Genomic DNA, 16979 nt, shown 5'->3' on the forward strand with positions numbered 1-16979 from the left:
CGCGCTTGAAGTTCTGTTAGAACAACTGAAACCCCAGGAAAGGCGTGATTCGTCGGCCACGCTTTTGACAACCTCTTGAACCAATGTCCACGCCTTCAGCTCTTGGTATCCACGCCTTTATGTTCTTGCTTCCTGGTTTCTGCTTACTCACGCCTTTTGTAATTGTTTTGCCCAGTGATTGCGCCTTTCTACTTCTGACATTCACGCCTTCTTTGTTCCTGCTGCCTAAGTCTTGCTTCCATCTTTAGATAGCTTCTCTACTCCATCACAATACCTCCCCCTTGCAACAATCCTTGTCCTCAAGGATGTCGAACAAAGTTCCAGGCTTCCAAACAAAGTCTTCAGATTGATATTTGGCAATTTGCAGCAAGCAAGTAGTATAAGGAAATAGCAAAGCTTGCTGATTCTTCTGAGTTTGATAAGGTTGGTGGTCAGCCAGGCCTTGTGGCTCCAAAATGTTTCCAACCTTTAAAGTTTTAAATTACCCATCACTCCCAAAGTCAGGCCCTGGAATTAGTTTTAGCTGAGCAACAAGAGCTGAAATTCTAGAAGTAGCACCACCAACCATAAATAATCTTTTAAGAGCAGCTTGATCCGGATAATGCAAACCAAGGGATTTCTCTACTGCCTTCAAAAGGTCTTGCAGGTTAGCATCAACACAACCAAGCAAGGTTAGAAGTCCTGCTGTTACTCCTGGATTTGAAACAGATAGGAGAATTCCTATGTAGCCATTACAGGCCAAGCCAGCCAGAAATTGCAGACCAAAGTACCTATTTGTTCCCTCTTTTAATTCCAAGAAATTAGCAAGTACTGATATAGATTTTACTGGTGCATGTACCTGTATGATATCCCTATCTTGAAACACTATTGCTGGTAATATGCCGTAAACCAATGTGCTATTATCCTTACTAAAGTCAATTTGACTACACCATAACAAAGATTGGGAAGATATCTCATTAAGAAGTTCACTTTCCCCAACCTCCATAATCACAATTTTACTTTTGTGACCACATATAGCAAGAGTAGAAAGTTGCCAAATGGAAATACGGACACCATAGATAACTGTTGTACACTTCTCTACTTCTCCTTTCTGTGGACATCTTCTTTCAAGCAATTTGAAGCTGCACTCCTGTACATATTTCAATTGTTCATTGCTGAAGTTTTCAAGCAAGATAACCTCACCGGGGTTGAACACGAAAATGAATGCATTTGCATCTTTTTTCACCCCAAGTGCAGTGTTTTTCACTATCCAAAATGAAGACAGAGAGCAGTACTCATCCACAGCAACATTAGGATTGCAGTCCTTACTTAATTTAGTCAACCCTTTGATCAAGCAAACAAGGTGTTCAACTATTGCAATGTAAAATATACCTTGCATCGAAACCGCACCAATTTTAGAGTCATTACAGTCTTTGCTCATTGCTATTTTAGTACCGCCTCCAGGATCAAATATCAAGTCATCAAGTGGTCTATTTTGTTGCGAAGGAACAATATTGACAGCAACATCATGCTTTTGCTCATCATTATCCATTTTCACAAGTTTAGATGCTAACATAGATTTTAGATATGAAGAACAGTTTCCAAACCGATAACCACTACAGGATAACTGATTCCAATTGATTTTCACCTCAGTGAACTTTTGCTTTACCTCGCGGCTGACCGAAGACCAATTTCTGGGACAATGGAGCGGTGAAGCAGAGTTAAATATTTCCTTGTCTATAGAGCCTTGTTGCCAAGCTAGCTCTCCTATAATCAATTCATAGCTAAGCCCTTGAGAGATAACACAATCGTTGTGAGCCAATCTATCAAACACTTGGTTTATAGCTTTTTCTTCTTGATAGTCCCTTGCTGATGTCTTATGTTGGTTCTCCTCTATGGCCTCCTCAGGGGAGCCATTTCCAAATCTCTCACAGAGAGCATTGCAGAGTTCTTCCCAAGGAGTATCCTCCCTTATACTGAATACACCATGGAACCAGATATCTGCCTTATCTCTGAAATAGAGTTCTGCAACCTCAGACCTCATTTCCTCCTCTACTCCATTGATTTTGAAGTACTTGTTGGCTTTTCTGATCCACTCCCTGGGATTCTCCCCTGTGAATGGTGGCAGGTCCACCTTGGGCAGCCTAGTGAATGTCCTGTTTTCCTTGAGCTCAGATCTATCTAAAACTCCTTTCTGCACCTCTTTCCTCCTGCCTCCTTCCTGATGACCTGAGTCCAGCTCTGAGCTGCTGCCTTCTGTATCCTTTCCCTTATCGTTCAATTTGGCCAGCATTTGTGCCATCATGCTCATCATGCCTTCGTATTTCTGGTCCAGATTTTTGAGAGCCTTCTCAGTGCTCTCCTGCCTGTGCTCCATGATCCTGACAGCCTGGTCTAGTCCATCACTTCTGTTAGCAAAAGTTCTAACTACACTCCCTAACTCAGTGATTTCTTTCCTCATTTCGTCCTGATTCTTAGTCATTCCCAATGGCTCGTAGCTAGCTCTGATACCACTGTTATGGACCAGAAACCAGAGGAACCAGAATTGGCATGAAGCAGAATAAATCAAGCTTAATGAGATGGAATCAGTCAACAATGAATCAATGAAATAGTGAGCGAATGAACTTCAGCTTTCATTAATTGAATTCTGGTAACGTATTACAAGAACAGAGATAATGGATTTAGCTAAGAAGGTGGAAGAATTTGAAGGAAGATTTGGGAGGGAAAATTGAGGAAATGCTCCTCAGCAAATTCAGATGAATCTGGACGAATGATTTTCAAAAACTGCCAGCTACTTGAGCAGAGAGGCCTCCTTATAAAGCTAACAAATCCTAACAGATTACTAACTAGGCCAATAAAAGCAAAACATGTGTCTTATTGCATCTGCAAGTTGCATCTACAAGTTGCCGCGCTTGAAGTTCTGTTAGAACAACTGAAACCCCAGGAAAGGCGTGATTCGTCGGCCACGCTTTTGACAACCTCTTGAACCAATGTCCACGCCTTCAGCTCTTGGTATCCACGCCTTTATGTTCTTGCTTCCTGGTTTCTGCTTACTCACGCCTTTTGTAATTGTTTTGCCCAGTGATTGCGCCTTTCTACTTCTGACATTCACGCCTTCTTTGTTCCTGCTGCCTAAGTCTTGCTTCCATCTTTAGATAGCTTCTCTACTCCATCACACAATATGTCACTCCGAATTTTGTCTAAACAGCATCCAGTTCATGAAGGAAGATTTATGCCCTTTCTTCCTATATAACATAGTTATATCTCTAAATATCGACAACATCACACTTCGTTGGATTAGGTTAATGGAAGTCAATTCTCCACAAGTCCTAAAGGTAATTGTACTATTTTTCAATTAGCACTCCGGCTTTTCTTATTCAAGTCACTTTTCTTCGAAGTTCATAAACTCGAGAGGTATTGCTCTTATCAAAATAGGTCATAGTAGCCGCATCGTATTTGGACAATGTTTTCGATCAAGGATAGATCCATAGAATTGATTAGCCTTCCTTTCACAATCAAATCTTCAGTTCTCCAATGTAGAAAAGTTGAATCCATTATTGAAGGTTGTGGAATCTCTCCATTAATGTATCCCACCTCATTTTTGCCTGAGATATGGATCTCAACAACTTGAGACCATAAATTGTACTTGATTTATCCAACCTAATGCTAATATATGCCATAAAGGAGTTATATTATGGTGTAGTCTCCTTGTCAAGATTTCCGCCATTCATGCAATCAAGCCTTTTAAGATGGAGTTAGTTCTACTGCAATCCATCATTTTAGATGATTCCGCTGTGGTTTCAAGCGTATGTTTAAAATAGAGTAGTATTTTGAGCAAAGATTTAGGATGCCTACTCTGTCGCCATGTAAAACAAGAAGGAAAAGATTTGGGAAAATATCTGTATATTTCTCAAGAATTTACAATGACACAGCAAAAGTTTTACCATAATATAATCTAGACACTATTTGAATTTTCGAAACTAATACAATTTAATCGAATTTGTCCTAATTGATCTTTAGTTTAAAATTCAAATAGAAATCAAACAATATCTACATTTAATTCATTCCAACACTGTCAGTTCATGATTCTCTACAATTAACTGCACCAGATTCTGTAAGAGGAAATCCACTACCCAGAGAATGCAACCAAAATGAAAACATTTAAAAGAAGTACATAGTGACAAAAAAATGGTGACCAAAATTTCCCTCCGCTACAGTATCCTAATTTGAAGAGTTCTTGGTTTATATAACTGAAAGAAGATAAATGATCACAATGTCAAATGTACCAGAGCAAGTTTCATCCCAAACTTAAAAATACAAGGAAACAAGATTTAGAGGTACAAAAGCTACCTGTCAAAGCTCCAGATTTGACCCAACATACCTAGCTGAAAGAAAAATACCTTTTCACCTTGTTTTTGCGGAACTAAATTGGCCAGGAGACCTATGGCTTTTATTTTCACCGCAATAAACTTGCTGAAAAGAACATTTAGCATTAACCAAAGATACTCAAAATGAAAATCACCCAATGAGGTAATAGCAACTGAAATTTGTTGGCCCCGAGCCAAGCAGAAGGTGTTCATGAGGCAGGAAGAAGAAGAAAGCATGGAGCTCTCCCACTTTACTCAAGCGAACAGAAGACAGAAATCTAGTGAGCATGAATACCTGCAAACAACATTCTTTCAGATTCGCACAAGTTGATGTAACAAGAAATAGTTTCATGATTGCTGTAACAAGAAATAGATTCAGGAATAGTAGTCAGAGTTGTTCTTTTTACTAACCTGTCAAACAAGAACCTGCATAGCATATTTTACTTGTCGATCAGTATTCTGGAGGATAGACACTGATCCTAATTGGGGTATTTTTCTTATCATTTAAATTTTGACGTTGAAGCATATCTGTCTGTAATTGCCTAATTCTCCTAGCTGATGAAATTGCTGAACCTGTGGTATGTTCTAGGTGAATAGCCTCGAGCTTCTTCATGTCTACAAAGTCAGGTGGGATTCGCAGAAGTTGTTTGCATTGCCTGAGGATAAGGCGTCTTAGCTCTGGGAAATCATTGGCTTGAGCCTCCCAACACTTCAAATCAGTAGCTCCAATGAACAAAACCTTTAGAGAGCGAAACCCCCCTTCTTCTGTCTGCCAATCCTCTCCCGTAAAAGCATTGTCCTTCAACTTGAGAACCTCCAGATACCGAAGCTTTCCAAGTATAGACATTTGATCCCAACCTAGGCTTGTGTTTTGCAAACTCAGCTTTGTTAGCCTTTTCGGGAATTTGTGTGGTTGAGGAAGGGCAAGCAGCTTGGAATTCACATCATCACCACACAACTTCAACCTTTCGAGGGAGTTTAGTTCGCAGAGATGGTCAAACAAATTAGACTCACCGTTGGCCTTCATAAGAGTGCCTAAATTCCCAGATATACCAAGCTTCTTGAGATTTGTAGCTCTTTTAAGCACTTCATCGGTAAGGCTTTCAGGTGAAACTATAGATAGAGTTTGTAGGTTTTCGCTGGTTGTGGATTGCTCCTGACATCTAGGCAAGGATGTGGAGGAATTAGTAATCAGATGCCTTAGCTTTGTCATTGCCCAAATGTCTGCTTGTATATCAAGGGTTGGGGACCCTGTGTGGACTATAAGAGTTTGCAAGTTAAGTAGCCTTGACATGGTCTTGGGAAGAATCTCGACCTCGCAGTTGATGGCAATGAACTTTAAGAGAACAAGGTCAGACAGTTTTCTGGGAAGACGTACAGTAGGCAGCTTGACAGATAAAATATCCAACACCCGCATTAGTTTGAAGCGCTTAAATACGTCATCTGGGCTGAGATTTGGATCCAGCTTAATTTCATCCTGGCCAAAGCTCAAGAATGAGCGTGCATTCTCAGCAGGCTGCTTTTTGCAAACGTATTGAGATAAGTGAGAGTTTTTGCAGGCAACGCGACGGGCAGAAGATGATGAACTGGTACCCACGTGAGTTTCTTGGAATAGACATTCTTCTTTGGCTATCTTCTTGCAAAAGTCACGCAGCGTGTCATGAATGCGACAAGTCTTAATCTGACCACTTAAAGTTCTCTGTTCCACCATCACTAGATTCCTGCCAACCAATTCCCTCAAACATGCCTCAGATATCTTCTCCATGCTTGCTTTCTCAGATTTGGGTATGAACCCTTCAGCGATCCACAGTTGCAACAATTTTGAGGCCTGGATCTCCAAGTCTTCAGGGAAGACACCAAGGTAGAGAAAACACGATTTGAGTATTGGATTCAAGTTATCATAACTCCGTCTTATCACGTCATCTATTATCTTTTGGCCATCACCCACTAACTCAGCTACACCATGAAGCACATCATCCCACCACTTTGGATCTCTTGGATGATTCCTAAGAATACCTGCTGTTACCACTATTGCTAGCGGTAGCCCTTTACATTTAGCCAGAATTTTCTGTTCAAGGGACAGCAGTTCCTTTGGACATTTGTTGTCCTTGAAAACCTTAGTCCTCAGCAATTCTTCAGCTTCATCTTCATTCATAAATCGCAACTTATAGGGTTCAGTCTTTGTTGTAACAGAGTTGGCCACAGGCTCGAGCCGGGTAGTTATCAGCACCCTACTGCCCTTGTTGTTGTCTGGAAAAACTTTCTTGAGATCGTCCCATGCTTCGGTGGCCCAAACATCATCGATCACAATCAAATACTTTTTCTTCAAGGTCTCTTTGACCTTGTCTTCTAATTCTTTCATCGACAGGTTTTGATCCTTAATGTTCTTGGTGAAGGCACTTAGTATACTAAAAAGCACTTCTTGCTTGTTGTATACATTTGAAACAGGGACGAATATCCGAGTGAAAAAATGATACTCAATTCTTGGGTCATTCAAGACCTTTTTTGCAAGTGTCGTCTTTCCTAGTCCAAGCATTCCGTGAATTGCTACTACTTCTAGCTGCTTAGATTCACCATGTTGCTCTGCCTCGGACGGGGTCTGCTCCTCTGCCTCGGACTTGCCCAGAACAAGTTTTTGGCCGCCGAGCAGTTTCAACACTTCATCAGTTGCATCCATAAACCCAATGATTCTGTCAGCCCCTTCATTGTCTCCAATCTATTACAATGAAAATGAGGAGAGTCACTAGAAATTAAGCGTTAATAATAATATTATTATTATTAAATAACCTTCCCATCTCTCCCCACACAATTCCCACCTCCAACTTGTCAGATACACGATTTGAATCCGTAACCGGGAAGAATTTAAGAACCTTTATCTGGTCATTGGCCTGACTTCAGTGGTTAAAAGGCAAGGAAGTTCACAAGAAAAATTATTATTATTATTATTTTGTCTAGAGCATGAACTTGTCCAAATGAATTGGCAACTCATGAGCGTGAGAAATATATGCAATTGTAAATCTTGTAGTACCGGTCAAACGATTTTCATTTTAATAAGAAAAGAGTACTGGTAACCAATTTAAGTAGGGCAAAGTACCTGATTGTGTTCATCAATTGAATTATGTCTTGCCATCTCTTCCCTTTCCAAAGCAGGCACCCCAAAATCCTTGTTTTCTTTGTATGTCTGCTTCACCTTTGCGCTCAACTTTTCTACCGTCTCACCTATTTTCCGAAGGTTTTCTAGGTGGCTTTTGGCGCTTACTACTTGTCTGAGTGTATTCTTATTTTTGTAGAGTGTCTCCTCCACGATGTATGTTTCTAGGAGATCTTCAACCTCGAAAACCCGGCGTCTGATATCGTCCGCCAGCTCCATCAGGGTCCTTGAATTGTAGTGCTTTTCAGTGTAGTCAGCCATGAACGTCTTCAAGAGACGGAGGCCGTCCTGGAGATCGCTGATTTTTTCATGATTACCACCTATCAATGCACGGTTCTCATTGATCAACTGCACCAGATTTTGCAACACAAATCCTACTGCAACCTCTACAGCCTTTTCCATCTCTCACGCTCCGGTTTTGATTTCACTGTTGAAAGCTAGCTGGACAAAGCAAAATTTTTTTTTTTCTCTTTTGGCTCAATATGCGTATGGATCGAGTGCTCTGGGTGTCAAAGGTCCTTTTTTTTTTCCCTAGACGACAATCATAGTATATCCTAATCTATCCTATAGGGGAAGGGATGGACCTAAGGAGATTCAGGAATAATTCGAAAGGAACTGAATCACCATCGGATCAAACGGATGCACTACGCAGCGTCTAAATTTTTTTTAAGCAAATCTATATTTTAATATGATAATTTATGAAAGATAAGATTTTAAATCTTAAAGGCTTGAGACCAAAGGCCGGTGGTTCTCTGGGTGTTAAAGGTCGACTCGCATAAACACTACTCCTACTAGATTCAACTTTATGGATGAACATGTATGGTTGTGGCCCCTTGCAATTAAGTCATTTTCTAGCACAGCTACGACCACTACCTCCCATTACCTCATTAATTAATCAAACTGCCCTGCCCCAGTAGTAAACTAAGTGAGTATTAAACTAGCAATTTCATAGATGACTGGTCAGTCTTTTTTTTTTTTTTGGGTGAGCTCAACACTTTAAGCGTTAGGGAAAGAACAAAGGGAGAGTTGGTGAATCGAACGCCGACGTTCAAGTTCACCTGACTAATGTGCTTACTAGTTCAGTTGGGTAATAGGGATAATTGATCGAGTTTTAGTAATATGTGAGTAATTTTTTTTTTTAGATGTACTGATGAAGTCACAGGACCAACCATTCTGACAGTAATGTTCAGAAAACACTGGTAGCTGGAGGACACTTTTTTTTTTTCCGTTGATTATGCTTTAAATTTGTCAATTTGGTTTTTGTTGACTTTCTTGACACTAAAAACCAAATACAAGGTGATTAAATTCCGTTCAGCCAACTAATAATTGCGCTTTGTTTATGTTCTTGTTAATGTATCATGATCATGCCTAGGTACCTAACGATGTGGTTCTAATTTTTTTTTTAACTTGTGAAAAATAGATGGAGAAACCAATCCTCTGATGACTGATGGGCATAAAACAACAAAAAGAAAAAGAAGAAAAAGCAAGTTGCATACTTTGCTCAGTGGGGCTCTATAAAAAATTGATTAATGCAAGTGGCAAATATAAAAATTAGGGCCAATTGCATTTGGCAGCCGCCAGGATCCGTTTCACACGGATGAATGGTTACTGCATAGGCCAATGAGATGCATAAAAAATGAGATTTTTTTATGAATTTTCTATTATATTTTTTAATTTTCTATTATATATTATTTTTTTGAAACTGTTATATTTATTTTTTACTCAATTAATAGTTATTGGATTTTAAGAAAACAAAAAAGAAATAAAACATGATGTTTATGAGGAGAAATAGCAATATAATAAAAAGTGGGATAGAAAGTGGCATAGAGTGTGGGACAGAAGATCCGTTGCGCCAATGAGAGCATCACCACAGTCCGTGACCTCCCTCAAAGTTACTGCCTAGGGAAATGGTTACTGACAATTTCTAACTCATGTTTTTAAATTCTGATTGGACCAGCCGATCTGACTAGTTTAATAAAAAACCGGTCAAGTATCCGGTCCAAGTCAATTTCAAAAACCTCATTTCAAAAACTCAGACCAAATTCGGTCAAAAATTGAGTTTGACCGGGAATAAGTGAAATAGGATAAAACCCAGTTTTTTCCATTTTTCATGTTTTGGTGACTTTTTTTCCGTTCTTCTCTTCCCTTCCTTTAATCTTTGGCTAGAGGCAATAAACTAATCTAAAATGATATTACAAACCCAAATTAGGAGAAATTTTCCATTACTTAAATTATTTAAACCCATTTCTCATGCAACTAAGCTGTAGAAAATTTGCAATCAAATAGGAGAAAGAAGGGGAAAAAAAAAAGAGCAAAAATGGGAATAGAAGAAAGAGCCTTTCATGTGAGTTTATTGTGTGATAAAAGAGAAGCGAGAGTTATGGTGTAGTTTAGAGGAAGAAAAATAAGACAAAGAAAAAAAAAAGGAAAAGAGAGCAGGTGACGGTTGCTGCTGCCTTGTCATCCAGATGCTCCTCTCCCTTATTCTTTGGCTATTCCTCCACGTGAGTTTGCTTCTCAAAAGCTATGAATCAAAATTAACTTATAAAAATCAAAAGGCTTTGTTAGGACTCGGGAGAACAATTCTTTGTTGGAAGAACAAGCAACTAAAGGATATATCATCCTATAGTGACGGCACAACAAAGAAAACAGCAACTAGTAGTTAGGTTTAACATTTATTTGTTTTGAGTGCCCTAGAACTTTTTAATAATTGTGTTTCAGCCTTTTATAGTTTTATTAGAATGTAAAATTAACCCATCACATTTTCCAAATTACATTTTTACTTATGGCTTTTAAAACTATTTAAGTACAGTCCTTTTAGACTAAATCTAAACTCATCAAATAACTATGTAAAGTTGTAAACCATTAATTTAAGGGAAACTTTTATGTATTATTTTAATTATATATCATTAATATATATTTATGATGTCATTCCATTCAACCCCTGATTGAATTCGATCGAATTCATTGACCCTTGACCCCTGAATTTGGCTGAGTTGATACCCAGTCATAGTCGGAAAACATAGTTTCTAACTCCTCATTCTAACTTGGGTGCACGGGCAACTTGATTGTCTGGGAACAATCATCATATTCTCAACCATTTGGTCGTCACCTTCCTTTCCTTCTTAAATTTGTCCTCAAATCCCAAATTTATTAACTTCTCTAGGTGATTATGTCATTCATACAGAAAACTACACTCTTTAATCAGTTTAATGGTTGACTTATACATCTGCCCTTTTTTTTTTTGCTTTCTTCTGAAAATACTGTTCAAATATTTAGATATGTACTGCATATAGGAGTTTAAAGCAGCTATGATGATGATTAAAGTGATAATTGATTATGCTTTGCAGGTGGTGGTGGCTTGAGATTTAGATTTTTATAAACTAAATCGTGAACATGAGTAAAATGGATGCTAAAGCTCACTGGTCATCTATTATAATTTGTCATCAACGGAGTTGGGTTGGTTTCCTGTAGGTTGATTCAACAACTAAATATCAGTTGCCGCTGCCAACATCGAGCTGAGCTAAGTTGAGCTAGGAAACAAAAATGGGTTTGATAGGTAGAATCTAGTGAAGAAGAAAAATGCTTTTGAGGCTCTAAATAATTAAGGAACTAAATTTGTTAAACTTATGAAACTGTCTTAGCAAGCAGGCGTCTGTGAGTGTGAACTCACAGCATTTGTCATTCTATTGCCTCTTTTTTTTTTTTTAACTAGAAGGGAGGTCATAAACTGAGGACCCTCTACTTATAATGCCTCTTCTTACAACTCAACTCAACCCAACTCTCTTCCTATCATCCTGTTGTTGTTCTATTACATGTACCTGTAATTTTATAATTTCACACAGAGTAACATTTTAGTTAATCACCGATTGAAAAATCACTAATCAAAGTAATCTGTAGTAATGGCAACATGCAACAAATATACATAGAAGAAGTCTCTTTCCAAGATCTTTTTTCGTTAAAATTTTCATATATGAAGAGGAGAAGTGAGACTTAAAAACCGGGGAGGGGCAGGAAAATTTGAACTCAGAACTTTTAATCCTTGGGATTTCAACTGATAGGTTGCATTTTTGTTATTAAACTTATGATTGTTTTCCCCTTGATTTTAGCTAAATATTGCATTAATTGGTGGATTCTGATTATCCATATCTATATGTATTGCAGAAGGGGTTTTTAGCAGAAACCTCTCAATGGCTTCCAAACTTCTCATTCTTTTTTTTCTAGATTTTTGTATTTATTTTAATACATAAAATGTAGTGGGTTATAACCAACCCTATCACCAGTCAAATTTAAAATTTAAAACGTTCCCATAATCTACTTCATAAACCGTTTATAGTTTGTTATTTATATTTTAAATCCTTTTTACTCCTTAATTAAAGACAAATGCTCATTCACATGCTATTTTAATACAATTTTAATTCGGAAGCATACAACATGATCAAGAAATAGTAGAACCAATTAGGACTAGATTTTGACCAAAAAAAAAAAATTAGGCCTAGATGCCACTGACACGCTGCTGTAACTTGCGATACCAATTAGGACTATTTAGCGCTTTTTTTTTGTAAGGAGTTAGGACACTGTAAAGTTTATTTAGGTAAACTTTGCCTCATCAGTGATTTGAGTATCAAGTTATTAAATATACTACAAATCCTATAATATCAGTCTACTACAAAAAATAATATTTTACTAGCATGTGGTATTTGCGTACGAAATTTCAGAGGTAAATCAAATGCTTTTACTTATACTCTATATAATTTGAATAGTTTTTTAGCGAATATAACCATACTATGCAGGACTATCACTTTGTACAATTGGAGCTAGCAAATTGTATATCAATCACAATTTAGATTTTGCTCGATACCTGCGCAGTTGGTGAGTTTCATCAGTAACACTACATCAAACTTTTAATGTTGTTTCATACTCTTACTAACATGTATTTCAAAAAATTGTAGGTTTAAAAATGATACATGTGCTCGAAAGTTAGTTATGTGGTCGAGGTCAAGCAATTTTACAACATCACAAGCATTATTGATAGCAAATTCAAAGAGAATATGGATATCCAAATATACAATCATGCATTCGGTAAACTTACTCTATTTAATTTAATTACTGCACAAATATTTTAAGTTTATAATCATAACCTATACCCTCTTTCATTCTTACTAGGTTAAATATTTTCGAATACTTGCTTACATTCAGAGTATTAACATAGAAAACATGTTCTATGAGCTATGCAAAAATTGTGGACAACTATGTGAAGGTCATTTTTCAAAAACAATGTGTATGCATTATAATGACGTGGTCAACACTGTTGTTAGATAATTAATTTCATGTACATTTAATTTCAACAAATTTTTCGGTATTGTATATAACATTTTATATGTCAAACAGGTACAATGTTAACATACAAATCAAAGATTCCAGTGGTAACATGCATCTTAATCTACAGGATAGCTATGCACACACTACAACAAAAATGCCCTTTAACGGCATTTAAAGGTGTCAGTATAGATAATTTAATCTGACACTTTACTTTTCCTCACACCTAGGACGAGTGTCGTCCCTTCCAATGTAGGGATAGGTATGTAATATTCAAATGTGTCAGGAAAACTGTGTTGTTATAACATCTCATCTGCCAACGAAAATTCCTTTTCTTGATAATCGAAAGTGTCAGGATAGCTATAGTACAACATTACAATATCGAATTCTATGCTGACACTTTTAATTGTCAGGATTTTTTTTTCTTTTTTTTGATATAGAAGCAACCTGCAGGTAGTGCTCCCTGCTATACATTCCGTCAATCAGAAACCCAAAGGACTTGTAAAATTATCCCAAAGAACAGAATGCATATAGTAATCTAAAAGCAAAAATCAATGCTCAAATATAATTTATTGAACTAAAAGTCAGTAACAAGTACTAACATAGCAAATTCCTAACAAGTACAAACTTGAAAGATTCTTTTGTGGACAAACTAAAAGATCCTCATGTGCACAAACTAAAAGATTCTCTTCCCTAACAAGTAGAAAGAACTTGCAGTAGCTGCCAAACTTTCCAATGAAATTAGACCCTTCAATCATAGCCACGAACACCCCATCAATCTTCAGCTGCTTCCACCTGTGCACAAAGTTTGTTGGGATCATTAGATCATCATAGCTAGCAATAAAATTCATTAATGTGTGAAAAGCATAAGGAACCACTTACAAAAGCTGATCTTCAGTGTAGTTTGTGTGCCTCTCGCATGTCTTAGTCCACTTCTTGAACCCATTGACAGAGCATTGCACAGTAAATTTGAAGGGACCAAACATGGTAACTCAAACAAAAAATTTGAAATAAAAAAAAAACAAAAGAAGCAAAATCATCTTAGGATTACCATCCAGTTTATCCTTGTTTCTCGATTCGCAGATGGTAAGCACTTTAACCTGTTCAAAAAGAAAAGATTCAGCCAAGTTGTTAAGACATTAATCTGTTTCTGTATGGTAATCAAATAAACACGTCCAATCAACAATATATGCCAAGGAGTTACATGTCTGACATTTCTTCATTTTCAACATCTAGACCACTACACTCAGTTATTAACTTCCATAACACACATTATTCAAGCAAATTCTTGCTCGGGAGCCAAAACCAAAATGAACACGCTTGCTACCTACTAACTGCTTCGCATAATACACTTGTCCTGTACCATCTCTAGGTCCAATTCTAAATCCTAATTGTGGGACCATTAAAGCACCAGACATTCTCTGCTCACAATCAGTTAATCCAATTTACATAATAAAACAAAAAAAATAAATAAATACAAAAATTAAAGATGAAAACATCTCTGATCAGAGTAGTATAAATGCCTATCGAAATTTGCATCACAACTAGGTATGACCCCAAGCGAAGCATTTGACAGGAACATTAAACAAAGAGAAGTAATCAGAGTTTTGAATAGGAAAGGGCAAGACAACAACCTGTGGATGAAACTAACAGGTCCATATCTTGAAAGCAATGCACCGACAAAAAACTGCACCATGTATTTCAGAATGGAAGGGTTGACTATTTATTTCCTCATTCAAGCAGAATACAAGGTACTTGCAATCTACCCTATTCAGTAGCCATGTAATCATTGCCAATAGTGCAAGTGGTCCAAGCCTCTATCCATAGTCATGTAATCATTGCCAACAACAAGTGATCAGTAATCGTCTCACATTTCCCTTTTCCGTTATGTTAAGGGCACAAAAGCTTAGCTTCTGCTGTTATAATTCTAGAGAATAGAATTGGAATTCTCGTGCACATAAGCTCCCTCTCTCCATACACACCAAATTAAAAGAGAAAAAGGAAGTAAGCAGGAGCTAGGGATGATCAAAATTACCCTAATAGCAGTCATTTGATCCATCAGGGCCTGAGAATGTGAAGCCAAGCCTTCTCTAAACTCTTGCAGACCATATCATCAGTAGCAAAAAGAGAATAAGATGTTTAACACTCACAGTATGGAAACTCAAAAGGGTCTCACCTGAAATCTAACGTACAACCGCTTTTCGCCCCTGTGGTAAGGGATAATCACGGGGCGTTTATCTACATATTCTTTACATACGAGTGGTTCTATTCTGTATAAAAAATGAATGTGGCAAGGAATAAAATGTCATAAACTGAGCATGGTAACTCAAACAAAAAATTTGAAATAAAGAAGCTGCTGCTGCTAAGAGAGACGGGGGAACCTAAGCATTTCATACTCGACGAGGCACAGCTCAACGATAAAGAAGGACAGAAGCTCCAACTAGTCACCAGAAGATTATTGCCAGTTATTAGGCAGATCAAGATAGTGCAAAAAATTCACATACACTAAATACGGAACAATACCTTTTTATTAGATTGAGCAGCTTTAAGAAAGCGCCTCATGAAGACATAAGGAGTAGGCACTGAAAGATTAAACTGCAAGATGTTGATCATTAAGCTCTCCTGCAGCGAGCCACAGTTCAATTTTAGTTATATGACAAAGGAAAGCTTCATATATCAAAGATCAACTCATAGACAATAGATGCCATAACAAACCTACCATCTCAAGCACATCATTTCTGGAGTAAGCCCTGTCAGAAATCAATATGAGGTCTTCAACGACAGGAACAGAAACTTCTTCATACTTGCAAGCCAGAAGCATTGCTGTCACTCCAACAAGGTGAAGTTTCTTGCGCACCAAAACGACTGATGGTTTGGTAGTAATTCTGAGGATACAGCTGAAGACTAGAAGCACTGTTCTATTGCTGAAGACCTATAAGATTGCAGACAGTAGGTGAGCTCTGGACCCTGTGCATATGCATTCGGGTGCTGTGATAGCTGTTCTGGAGCATGGGTTCATGGGCATTTCCATCGGTGTTGCAGGCTTGCAGCTCTCAGGTGATCTTGGGGAAGAGCAGGCAGAAGATATGCCAAAGGAAGCCCCAGGGGCAGGATGTACAGTCAGAGTTGGGTGATTCTTTTTACCTCCCAGTTGACTTGTTTTGCCACCCCTTCCTAGTTTTGTCTTCGATCACAAGTTGCAACAATAGTTTCAGCAGTCCATATAAGACCAATATAAAGCACTAAAAAAATTGCAATTCTGAGCGAGTAAAGCATTCATAGATAAAATTATGCTAATTCAAAATGTACAACCTCTAAAGTACACGGCCAGCACTTCCATCATTGATAGTGAACAACCCAACAGCAATATGTTCCGGCGCAATATAATTATACCCCATAGTCCTCGAATACTCCACGGCAGCCTCAAAAACCCGCTTAGTGCTCAGCGAAAATGGCACATCCATGGTCGAGACCTCTGCCCCCTCAGGACCAAGACCACTCCCATTACCCTTACCATTCTCCTCCTTATCATCAGAATTGGTATGCCAAATGCTCTTAACGGCTTGGTGAGCCATCTCGATTGTGATTCCAGAGCCTAAAAACCCACCGGAAGCACTATCTTCTGCGATAAGTCCTAGCAAAAGATGCTGGGTATACACCATTTCTACCTCCAAAGCATTTGCCTCCCTCTGGGAAAACATAGCCACTTTAATTGCTCTCTCAGTAAATTTCTCAAACACCTCAGCTACAATATACAACGATCGGTTTGACTTAGCTTTTCCAGACGCAACAGAAATCATAGTTTTGTCAGAAATCGAAATCCCAAAATAGGAGGAAGAAGAAGAAGAGGAAGAACAGCTAGTGCTGGTGCTGGTACTGGTACAGCTGCTGGTGATTGTAGAAGGAGGGTAGCTAGGGAAAAGAGAAATAACATTCCGGCAGCGGTGGTGGTGGCGGTTGAGGGGAGAAAGACGGCGGTGAGCTTGAGGAATGGAATGAACTGAAAGCGGAGACGATGAATCCCATGGCTGATTCTTCCTTACTTTAATTGGTCATGGGAGCCAGAAAGAGCGAAAGGAAAGAAAGTGGAAGAAAGTTTCATTTAGTACTTCGGTGGTCTATTATTTTCCAGGTTTCCTTTACCCATCTGCAATCGTCTTGCG

General features: G+C 38.2%; 2 protein-coding genes across 2 annotated transcripts; both read right to left on the reverse strand.

The window, feature by feature from the left end:
* Window positions 1–4221: 4221 nt before the first annotated feature.
* Window positions 4222–7023, reverse strand: LOC113766600 (putative late blight resistance protein homolog R1B-14). The gene is made up of 2 exons (XM_027310776.1): window positions 4758–7023; window positions 4222–4641 (listed from the first exon to the last, which is right to left on the reverse strand). Exon 1 carries the CDS (start codon window positions 7021–7023, stop codon window positions 4798–4800), a length of 2226 nt encoding a protein of 741 aa, XP_027166577.1. The 3' UTR covers window positions 4222–4641; window positions 4758–4797.
* A 6380-nt stretch (window positions 7024–13403) lies between these two features.
* LOC113764727 (cyclin-B2-5-like) lies at window positions 13404–15649 on the reverse strand. The gene is made up of 8 exons (XM_027308701.1): window positions 15536–15649; window positions 15340–15438; window positions 15198–15256; window positions 14993–15086; window positions 14852–14906; window positions 13868–13916; window positions 13699–13751; window positions 13404–13611 (listed from the first exon to the last, which is right to left on the reverse strand). Exons 1-5 carry the CDS (start codon window positions 15635–15637, stop codon window positions 14853–14855), a joined length of 408 nt encoding a protein of 135 aa, XP_027164502.1. The 5' UTR covers window positions 15638–15649; the 3' UTR covers window positions 13404–13611; window positions 13699–13751; window positions 13868–13916; window position 14852.
* Window positions 15650–16979: the final 1330 nt, after the last annotated feature.

The sequence above is a fragment of the Coffea eugenioides genome, chromosome 3 (genome assembly GCF_003713205.1).
Source record: "Coffea eugenioides isolate CCC68of chromosome 3, Ceug_1.0, whole genome shotgun sequence".
Classification (NCBI taxonomy): domain Eukaryota; kingdom Viridiplantae; phylum Streptophyta; class Magnoliopsida; order Gentianales; family Rubiaceae; genus Coffea; species Coffea eugenioides.

What these genes read in the sequence shown, in the direction of transcription:
- LOC113766600 (XM_027310776.1), bottom strand. Translation starts at nt 7,023, where the DNA reads ATGGATGCAACTGATGAAGTGTTGAAACTGCTCGGCGGCCAAAAACTT.
- LOC113764727 (XM_027308701.1), bottom strand. Translation starts at nt 15,637, where the DNA reads ATGCTTCTGGCTTGCAAGTATGAAGAAGTTTCTGTTCCTGTCGTTGAA. An exon ending in CTGCTCAATCTAATAAAAAG is followed by an intron (nt 15,257 to 15,339) that starts GTATTGTTCCGT and finishes TCTGGTGACTAG; the next exon opens with TTGGAGCTTCTGTCCTTCTT. An exon ending in GTCGAGTATGAAATGCTTAG is followed by an intron (nt 15,087 to 15,197) that starts GTTCCCCCGTCT and finishes TTTTTTATACAG; the next exon opens with AATAGAACCACTCGTATGTA.